The sequence below is a fragment of the Acyrthosiphon pisum genome, unplaced genomic scaffold (genome assembly GCF_005508785.2).
Source record: "Acyrthosiphon pisum isolate AL4f unplaced genomic scaffold, pea_aphid_22Mar2018_4r6ur Scaffold_21431;HRSCAF=23975, whole genome shotgun sequence".
Taxonomy (NCBI): Eukaryota; Metazoa; Arthropoda; class Insecta; order Hemiptera; family Aphididae; genus Acyrthosiphon; species Acyrthosiphon pisum.
In genome coordinates this window covers 2,003-13,610 of record NW_021770898.1, presented here as the reverse complement: position 1 = coordinate 13,610, position 11,608 = coordinate 2,003, and the positions used below count along the sequence as shown (strand labels likewise).

Genomic DNA, 11,608 nt, shown 5'->3' with positions numbered 1-11,608 from the left:
ATAATACTTTTTCTATATTGTAATTTTAAAACAATATTATAATCTTATAAAAGAAATTTAACTTATCAAACTTAAACATAAATTATATTTATACAATCAAAAACGTACACTTTGTTTACTTTCTGATTTATTTATAGAAGTTTCTGAATCAGCTTCATAAAATACTCCTTGATACCAACTTTGTTTTTCTGCCATCGGATGAGCTTTGTCATGCCTTTTTTTAAAATTTAACCAATACAAAACTGCTTCACGTGGATCAAATTCACTTAATGTGCACATATTTATTTTAACATGGAGACAATTTTTAATTGTTTCAGGTGCTAGGCTGGATCTATGATGGGATTTGAGAATATTGTAGTAGGATATTAATCTCTCTACATCTGCACTATGTGGTTTTATAGCTAAAATACGTGCCTGTTAACATGGTATATAAAAGTAATTAATAAGTTATTATACAATATGTCAATATATAAAACAATACCTAATTAATAATTAACTATAAAGTAAAACATTTAAATATAATTATTTTAACATACTATTGATATGGCAAGAGATTCCCAGTCTTCACATATCAAAACAACTTTCAATAAATCAACTGAAATATTTTTATTTTCAATATAACAACTAGCTGTTGCTTCACGATACGAAGAAAGAAAATTAAGCAATGGATAATCAGGGCAAATTATGGAATGACATTTTTTCAACTGAATGTCTGTAATATTTTCATTTAATATTTTCAAAGGTTTTAAGTCATCCCATTCTAGAGAATTAAATCTATCTTCTAAAAAGTTAAGAATTGATGCATATGTTTAATTTTTTATTGCTTCAAATGATTTTCTGTCATTTATATATAAGTGATGAATTTTGCGTCTGTGTGATTTGCTACTATGAGTTGTTTTAAATAGATCTATACCATTTAATTTGTAATGTCCAATACTGGCATCAAAGAAAATACTCTCATTACTAAATTTTTCTAACCAACCTCCAGGAAGTGCTGATTTTTGAAGTAACCCTATTCTATTTTTTAAAAGATTAAGTTGATCTTCTATATCAAACATTAAAATATTATCACCTTGAATTAATTTTTGGAATCTAGAATACAAGTATCCAAGATCAGTAACAAGGCATAATAATTTAAGTTTATCAAAATCTGTGAGAAATTTCAGATAACCAGCACAAATGCGTTCCTGATCAGTCTTATCTTTGATTTGTTTGAGAAAGTAATGAACCAATATTCTCCAATTTATTAAAATTGCGTAAAGTAAACCATAAGTGAACTCAGTCCAGCGGACTTCATAATATTTTGGTAATCTAATAAAACTTATGTTATTATCATTTGCTATTTGTTGTAATTCTTTAGAGCGGAGTCCTGAAAGATGAAAATATGTAGATATTGATGAACATAATTCAATAATTTTTTTTTATTTCAATGACATTTGATGTCATATTCTCCCATGCTAGAGCACTGCGATGAACAGCACACCATATTTTTGTTAGGGAACATTTGTCATTTTGTTTATCAACATTAAACATACTCCAAAGGCCATTTTTAGAACCTGTGTTAATAGAAGCTCCATCAGTTACAATGGAAGAACAAATTTTATGAAAATCGGTCAATGGCATAAAACGTTCAATACATTTTTTTATTGCATTATAATAACCACCTGCACCTTTTGACTCCGGTTCTTCAAATCCTATAAATATAAGTTCAACATTTGCTTCAGCAGTTATAATTTTTGCCATCACATGTATATTATCAACTTGTGTCCTATCTACTGAGCCATCAACTCTAAGTGAGATTGCTAAGCATGTTTTTAACTTGGTTTGAATCCGTTGAAAATCTGAATTCACAATACAATTCAACATCTCTTTATGGTTACTTGGAGTAATATACAATAAGTCTCCTTCATTAACAGTAAATTTAACACAAGGTTTATTTATATCCAATGATTGACGTTTCATGAAAGCAATTTCACCATGACCAAGCGCTAAGAGTTCCTCTCATAGCATCGTTGAAAACAGTGCACATGTATTTAGAAATTTGAAGTGCTCTTTTAGAATTTTGGTTCGAAAACATTTTATCTAAAGATGCACATTGAGTGAGCTCAACTTTAGCCAAAGTACGTAAGTGGTCTACTTTTACAGATTCAGTGTGTTCAATTGATTTTAAATGAGCTTCTAAAATAGCAGTTCTAGGAACTGTTCCACCATCACTACAAATAGAAGGAATTTTATTGCGCAATTTGGTGTGTTTTAAAACTGTATTTTGATTTCTTAAGCAAATTTTACATCGAATTAACTTTCTACCTTTACCAATAACAGAACTTATTTTTTCAAAACAAGGATCCAATTGAATAAATGAGTAATCCTGATTTGTTCCAACAAAAGTATTAGAAACTTCATCATAATTATCACCATTAGTCTGAGAAACATTACTTGAGCACATTCTATTAAATTGCCATCACAACTGCCATCGACACTATCATTAATATCACCTAATTTAAATTACCAAAAATGAAATTAATTGTTAGTTTAAGTCATACGCATAATTTATTTTATTATAAAAAAATGCATAGGAATAATATTCCCAAGCTAATTATAAATAAAACACTCATCTCTAAAGTATTAAGGTATGAACTATGAAGATACCTACTCGTTTGATTTGAATTCTTTTGAATTGTATTATTGTCAGTCTTGCTGTTAACCGAATCTAAGGAATAACCAAATTTAATTTTATTATTCACAGCTGTTTATAATTTATATTGTACAGTGTACACTAGGTGTACAACATTGAACAATAGATTTCATTTTCATATTTAATTATTTTCTAAATAGGTAATTAAAGAATTTGGTAACCATAATTTTACTACATGTCAGAGAATTTAATTTAGTTCAAAATGACTTACTTGTACTCGTATCGTCATTGGTTGTTTTCGGTTTTAGCCAAAATTGCAGTGTACATTTTTTTTTATTCGACATAACAATAACGTTATATTATAATTTATATAGGTAAAACAATTTTTAACAAAACTAAAAACACATTAATTTCATAGATATTAAACTATTCAAGTAGTATAATGTATACTGTATAGCGTATATATTTAATAAAAATATATTTATTATCATTAATCTATGATTATTTCATGAATTAATATATCTGTTATCACTGTTGCTAATTATTGGTATTCGAGTCAGCTGCACCATAGACATGATCTTAGAATTTGTGGCAACTACCGTCCCACTACATGTTGGTCAACATTTTAGGGTCACCTACAGTCGCATCACCAGGTGGTGTCGTCGGTCGGTACGTTTGGTTGTGAATAAAATTAATCATTTTACTTTTTTAGATATTAATAATTATTCATCTAAGTACTATTAAAACATTTTTACTACACGCTAGAAAATTTGCTACTGCACACAAAAATAGGGACTGCAATGCCATACAGTTAGAATCAGATGAGATTGAGACTGATGACGATGACTTGATTTGGAAACCAAAAATAAAAAATGGAACAACAGAATATACCACAAAAGACTCAGAAGAAGAAGATGTTCAAATAAATTCAAATGCATTGAAAAAAAATGAAAATAGCTCAGAATCAAAAATGATAAATAGGTAGTATAAATAATAAAAGTAGTAAATACAATGCCATACAGTTAGAATCAGATGAGATTGACACTGATGACAATGACTTGATTTGGAAACCAAAAATAAAAAATGCAATATTAGACGACTCAGAAGATGTTCAAAACAATGCAAATGCTTTGAAAAAAAATGAAAATAGCTCAGAATCAAAAATGATTAATAATATAATGAATATAAGTAGCAAATACAATGACTTACAGTTAAAATCAGGTAAGATTGAGAATGATGACAATGATTTGATTTGCACACCAAAAATAAAAAATGCAATAACAGATACCATGGATGAATCAGGTAATGAAGAAGAAACACAAAAATTTAACTCCGAAATAACGGAGCTACAAGAAAAAGAAAATTGGAAAAATAAAGCCCAATCTCCGAAAACAAGGAAATCATTGTACTTAGTTAACCACCTTGAAATAAAATATAAACTTCAAGCAAAATTAAAGCATACAATCGACATAATAAGAATCGGAAACTATTTGAATCATACACCGTTAAAAGTCGGAAAAAACCATCAAATACAAAGTATTAAATACATGTCCATTTGATGCAGTGATTCAAGCAATAGCTACTGGATACATTGATTCAAATGCATACGCGGATTATGTCAATGTATCAAGAAATTCTGTATTACAGCTTTCCAAATACTTGGTGCAAAATGGGGCGAATTCATCACTTTATACACAAAGAGCTACTATACTAGAATCCTCAGGACAAAAATCCAAATTGATGTGTGGACTAATGGAATTAGATTGCCGGTTCAACGTGAACAATTTATTGGAGCTTTTAATTAAAGATGAACCAAGTATTTGGGAATATCACACATGTGACACTGAAGCTAGGCAATCTGTGAAACCAATGATATTCATTCCAATAAACCTCGGTGAACTTAATAAAGGTAAATATATAAAAAAAATATGTATATAACAAAATTATTATTTGATTCATAGATATATGCAATGAACAATATTTTGTAAATAAATAATCTATTAAAAATATTATTAATTTGATAAACATATTTTTTTATTTCAATATACATACAGTGTGATTATTTGTAGGTATGTAGAAGACGCATAATTAGAAAATTCTCAAACCATACAATTGCTCTTTTTTCATCTTTGCCTATATTATTTGATAGTAAAAAGATTAATAACAATTGATTTATAAATTATAAACATTTATTATTTTAATTATACTCTATAAAGAGATTCCAGAGAAAATGTCTGTAAAATATTGTTTGGTACGCATTAAACATAATATTATGTCAGATAAACATTTTAGGATAATTCTAATATTTTAAAGTTTAGATTGAAATGAGGTTACTAAATTAATATTGAATAAATTATTTACAGCAAACACTGTGCATTAAAATTTACATATTATTTCTTATTAGGAGGATTTAAACAAATACAAAATGCCATAGACAATATGAAGCCAGACCCAATTGTTACATATAATAGAAAATGTTATCACAGTGGTTGTAATGGCACAATAGTTGTGACAAAAACACTTAATCAGCATATTTGGTTCGACACAATTATGTACCAAGGTATGGACATGGAATATAGGTTAGAAGACATACCACTCAATATAAATATACATGAATATAACTAAGATGATATAATTTAAAACCTAAATAAAAAAGAAAATTAGTCTTAAAAAATAAATCATAGTAACTTATAAACGTAAACAATGTAACTTCATGATAAAAATATAATTACAGATACAGATTTTTAGCAGTCATAGCATTTTTCGAAGGAGTAGAGGGAAGTTTGCCTCACTATGTAACCTATTATAGACGGATACATGGATATTGGGAATGCCATGACGACTTGTCCTTACGAGTTAATATATGTAAGAGACAAGAAAGATAAAACCACACGCCATGCTATTTACAAAACAAGAATAACAATTGTTGCGAGATCAAATTGTAATCAAAAGAAAATCATTATAAAAATAAAAAGTTTTTTAAGTTGCAATATCATATTTTTCTTTAGTATAAGACTCAATATTATTAAAATAAAAATGTATAATCGGAATATCCATTATGAGATGAAAAAATGTACGGCTGCAAGACAATTGGGGATTTAAAAATTCATCTATGAGGTGTTAACAAGATTGTTGGACCCCTTTTTAATGTTGTTGGACACCAGAATTCAATTAAACAAAAAATAAATTTTTCTTCTTCTACGATATTTAAACAAGTTTGTTGGACCACTCTTTAAAATTGTTGGACAACAAAATTTAAAAATATAAAATATAAAATTTTTCTATTTAAATATTAGGTGTAAAATGAATAATGTAGTGCTAGAGGAAAATGGTGATTTAAAAACTTAGGAAAGTTGTTGGAGTAATTTTTCTTCTTCTACGATGTATAAACAAGTTTGTTGGACCACTTTTTAAAGTTTTTTGACACCAAAACTTAATTAAACGGAAAAACAAATTTTCCAATGTGAATAATGAGTGTAAAATGAAAAATGTAGTGCTAGAGGAAAATGGTGCTTTAAAAACTTAGGAAAGTTGTTGGAGTAATTTTTCTTCTTCTACGATGCGTATGCAAGTTTGTTGGACCACGTTTTAAAGTTGTTGGACACCAGAACTCAATATAACGACAATTAAAAATGTTTATTATGAACATTAGGCGAAAAAGTGAAAAATGTAGTGCGGATGTACTTCGTCGGATAGCAGACAATGTTTGACGACGACTGGGTCACGTAATCAGATATGCGATCCTACTGTGTCGAATCGCGGACAACGTTCCTTAAGCTGGTTACACACCTAGCGTTTTCGACGCAGCGTTTTAGAGCGTTTTAGACGCAGCGTTCGAACGCCAAAAATCAAACACGCATCATTATATGACCATGTTCACACCAGGGAAAAAACCGCGCGTCCGAACGCGTCCGAACGCTTCGAAACGCGCTGGTTTAATTTCAAGCGTTTTGGACGCGGCAAAATCTAAAATTAAACATTGCATTTCCTATATTGTTATTCACACTGGGCGTTTACGACGTCGCGTTTTGCAGTGTTTTTATTTATAATCAGTTTATTAGTTTTTATCAGTTGATTTGGTTACCAGACTTCCAGACGTCTAGACGTAGACAACAAAGTTAGTAGTCCGTTGGTAAAATGTATAACACTGAAGATTTTATACTAGAAATAAATAAAAATGAAGAATTGTGGAATACAAGTAAGAATTTAATAAAGAATTTAATTTTTTTAAAGTGATGCATTACATATCCATATATATTATAATAAAATATATCACTATATTCATCATAGAGTTGGCGTCATATCATGACAAAAATAAAATACACGTTGGCTGGACAGCTGTGGGAAAAGCACTGATTGAGAATTTTGATGATTTGACAGAAAAAGAAAAACAAGCCAAAAGTAAGTAAAATATTATACGTATGTTTTATGGCTGCGTTATTAACTTACACAAAAAAAAGGTTTGATTCAGGTTTAGAACACAATTATTGTTATGGACTAATAATGAATAATTTTATTATTAAGTAATAAGATCTTATCATTTATATTTTTATTAAATATGATATATTGATATGGGTGAATTGCCTACAATAAGTAATAATACCTTTTTCGCACGGATTATTTTTTAACCATAAAACTTTATGCTTTAAAGATGTTTTAATTTTCCTATTATTATATTATAAAGACAAATGAATACCTAGTAGGTAACTAGAAAATTAAGACAGCTTATCATGAGTTTATTACAACCATAAAACTCGTAACCTAACCTGTATTTTGTACATTTTCAACTATACATAGTTATACACAACTTAATTTTCAACCTACAAAAAAGTTTTATTGGGTAATGATTAATAATATCAACTTATAATTTTTATGTATATTTTATTTTAAGTTTGAAAGAAACGAAATTCACAATGTATATTATAGTTACTTAACATATATGATTGTTTTAAATTATACAGCATAATATTTTTTTTACAAATTTAAAAACTATTTATGTACAGAAAGAAGATGCAATTTAAAACTAGTTTTAGTTGAGACAAAAAATCAATTAAACACAAATAAATATAACTAAGTTATAATATATAATAATAATAATAATGATTATATTTATAATTATAATTATTATTATTGAATACTGATAGTTATAAGTACATAAATAATATAAATATATTTATTTTGTAATGCCTACATAAAAAACCAAACTTGGTTATTATATTATTTTTTATATTATTAAGTTATAGCTTAAAATACTATAATTGCCAGGTATATTTTAGATATATATTATATAAATATTTATTAAATTAAATAAATTAAGCAATCACTCTATTTTGCCAAGCTAAGGAATGGTTAGGATTATTTACATAGTTTACAAAATACTCCCTTACATTTTTAGCGTCGCTTGACGAATTACCAACTCCTTTTTTTTCATTTATAGATTGTAACGTGCAATTTAACGTGTCTTCGATATTGAAACTATCTTTTCGCCGGACATAATTATGCAATACGCAGCAAGCTTTTGTTATTAGTACTGCAAACTCAGGTTCTACCAATAAGCTAGTATGAAGGACTCTCCATTTGTTTGTCAGTATACCAAACGTGCATTCAATGTATTGTCTAGCTCTCGATAGCCGATAATTAAAAATACGTCTCCGGTCATTTAAGCTTCTACCGGGAAATGGCCTTAATAAATTTTTACTTAGGGCAAAAGCCTCATCTCCCACTAAAACGAATGGCTGTCGGTCACCATTTTCGTCTCCAGGCAATTGGTTATCTGGAGGAAAATTGACTTTGCCAGAATATAATTGTTTCCCGAAAGTCGAACGTTTTAAAATATTACAATCACTCTCTTTTCCATACGAGCCGATATCGATCACGCGGAGACAATAATTTGAATCACAAACGGCTAACAATATAATTGAAAAAAAATTTTTATAATTATAGTATAAACTTCCGCTTTTTTTAGGACATTGTAGCCTAATGTGTTTGCCATCTACTGCGCCCACTGTATTTGGGAAACTACTGTTTTCATAAAAACCTGCAGCTATGTCACGCCATTCTCCCATGGTTGGAGGAGCCATTTCCATGGGGTATAAAATATCCCATAATATGCCACAAGTCTCTTTTATAATATTGCGTATTGTCGATACACCCATTAAAAAGTCAAAGTGGAGTGCAGAAAAATTAGTTCCCGTTGCTAAATACCTAAAAAAAAGGAGAACTTTATTGTTAAATTTCTAAGTTGAACTATAATTTTTTTTCATTTTTTTAAGTAATATATTTTGTATACTCATAGTTTCTGAAATGAAAAAAAAATGGAAAAATTTAAAAGACAACTACAGAAGGAAATGTACAAATAAGTCGGGTCAGGCCACCACTAACGAAAAGCCATATGTATATGCAAAAGTTTTGGAGTTTCTTCGACCGACGATAGAAAATAGAAAGTAATTATGTCAAGTTATATTATTTTCCACTTAATATACCTACTTATTTTCATAATTTGTCAAAACTTAGAACTCAAAGTAACATAATGAGTGAATCAGAGGAAGACGAAGTTGAAAGTGAAGCAGATGAAATATTAGTGGTAGGGCAAGATATAAATGAAGAAAGCTTTTTGAAAAAAAGTTTTTCTCATACACAGGAAGTGAAAAAAATAAAGAGATCAAAAAAATCTCAGGTAAACGAGATTAAAGAAGCCACAGAAGTTGATCTTATAAATTTTTTAAAAAATCGTCCAAAAGAGGTAGAAGATCCTGATAAGTTGTTTTTACTATCTTTAACACCTCTTATTAAAGATTTCACTAGCGATCAAAAGACTCAACTGTACATTGAATTTTTGAATTCAATACAAAAAATTAAAAACACTTCTCAACATCAATTTTCTTTTCAAAGAAATCAAATTCCATCATTAACACCTCATAATCAAAATAATACATTTATTCAGCCTCAGCCCTACTCATTAGGCCCTACTCATCCTATAGTACAACTACCACTAAATACTCAGTATAATAATCATCAAATATCAAGCCCTGTCTATTCTCAAAGACCAATATCTTCAACTCCACATATGGATTATTATAATTCTAATTATAACTCTCCATGTCTATCGGAAACACAAAATTCTAATTCTAGTTCTTCGCACTTTTCCCAAGATACAACATCCGACTCAATAAAATAAACATTATATTCCAGTATCTCATTTACATAATATAATGTTTTTTTTTAAACTAGTTGTTATAAAAAAGTAATCATAAAACTATTCCTATTATACCTATTAGTTATTTTAATTTAACGGGCAATCTTATATATTTTCATTTTAATTAATATTGATATTGTATTAGTAACACAACGGGAAGTTGAAAATTTATTTGATTTTTTTTTCATTTCATGACTATGTTATTATTATCATTTTTATATTACACCATTATACTCTGTTTTTATTGATATTAAAAAGTATTGTTTTGTATATATAATTTACCTACCTTAATGTAGCGGCTAATCTTTCTTCTGGAGGAATTGAAAGGCGGAACACTGTATTTTGTTTTCTTACATGTTCTCCGATAGTAGTTAACTATAGTAATACAATTGATAAAATGTATATGAATTAAAATGTTTCTTAACTTATATGAATTGTTGAATATTTTAAAGTTACCAAGTTATCAAATGATGGAATGGACATACGAAAATATTTGAGAATTTTCGGATACTGCCTCAATACAGGAAAAGTAACTTCAAATTGACCTTCCTGAGGCCTTTTAAGGTTTAGTGGGTGCACCCACCATCGACGATTAGTTACTATTTTTTTTCTCTCCTTACGTTGTTGCATTCTTTTATACAATGCGTAAACTAAGCAAGCTGCTTCCACATCATCTAGTGTGTTTATATCTAATCCGTTTAACGCCATTTTAAAACAAATTATTTAACAAAAGTTTTACAAAAACGTTGTACGATGTTTACACGAGTATGTTTAAATACCAAATGACAGTATATTGGACAACGAGGTTGTGCCACAGGAGAGAGAGTGTGCCATTCCCGCGTGTCAAAACACGTTATCACAGTTATCAAAATGCGTACGCTAGCGTCTAAAACGCATAGTGTGTAACTAACCTGACGCTAGCGTTTAAAACGCTAGGTGTGTAACCAGCTTAATAGTAGCTGCTGCGGTTTTGCATAATATGTTACGAATGCGTTATGACCCCATACCTCAAGATGACAATGATGAAATTGATCCAGAAATATTTCAAGAATTACCTGTTTTACCAGCAAGACAAATTAGAAATTTATATAGGACACATTTAATTAATACTGTATTTTCCAGTGATGACTAAATTAATAACTTTTATTTTTTTTTTACAATTTTTTTATAATATTAAAATACAATATATACAATTTACTTTTGTAATAATTTTTTTTTTAATTCTAGATCCAATTTCAAAATTTCTTCTTTATATTTGTTTTGTTGTGTTTCGGATATAGAACTTAACCGCTTATTCTCAGCCACTTCTTTTTCAACCTTGGCTTTTGATATTTGTATATCATATAGTTTTTTTTTGTTTTCAACATTAGTGTCTACCATTGATGAACGTTTTCCAACAAGTTCATTTAAAGTTTTGTAAACATTACTGCCAGTAGTTTTAGGAGCTGCTACTGAATCATTAGATTTCAGTTTTTTTGTGGTAGAACTTTTTTCATTTGAAGAATTTTGTTCTATAAAAAAATGTAGGCATTAGGTTTCAGTTAATAATAATGAAAATAAAAAACTCACTTATTTTACTACAATATGGATTCAACTGATTTAAGTATCCAGGTACAATAAGTTCGGAAATTTGTTCTGTATAAACCAGGGATCGAAACCGGTTTTCTCATTTCTAAACACCGGAAGTGGAACCGGAACCAAAAGCTTTGAAACACCGGTTAAAAAACCGTAACCGAAACCTAAGACCTTAAAAACCGTTTTCAAAACCCAAACCGAAA

The 11,608-nt window shown here is 28.8% G+C and overlaps 1 protein-coding gene across 1 annotated transcript; it reads right to left on the bottom strand.

Moving 5' to 3' along the window:
* Positions 1–7,947: 7,947 nt before the first annotated feature.
* Positions 7,948–8,715, bottom strand: LOC103309412 (putative nuclease HARBI1). Its single transcript, XM_008184753.1, has one exon. It carries the CDS (start codon positions 8,713–8,715, stop codon positions 7,948–7,950), a length of 768 nt encoding a protein of 255 aa, XP_008182975.1.
* Positions 8,716–11,608: the final 2,893 nt, after the last annotated feature.

Coding starts and splice junctions, on each gene's coding strand:
- LOC103309412 (XM_008184753.1), bottom strand. CDS start 8,715: ATGGCTCCTCCAACCATGGGAGAATGGCGTGACATAGCTGCAGGTTTT.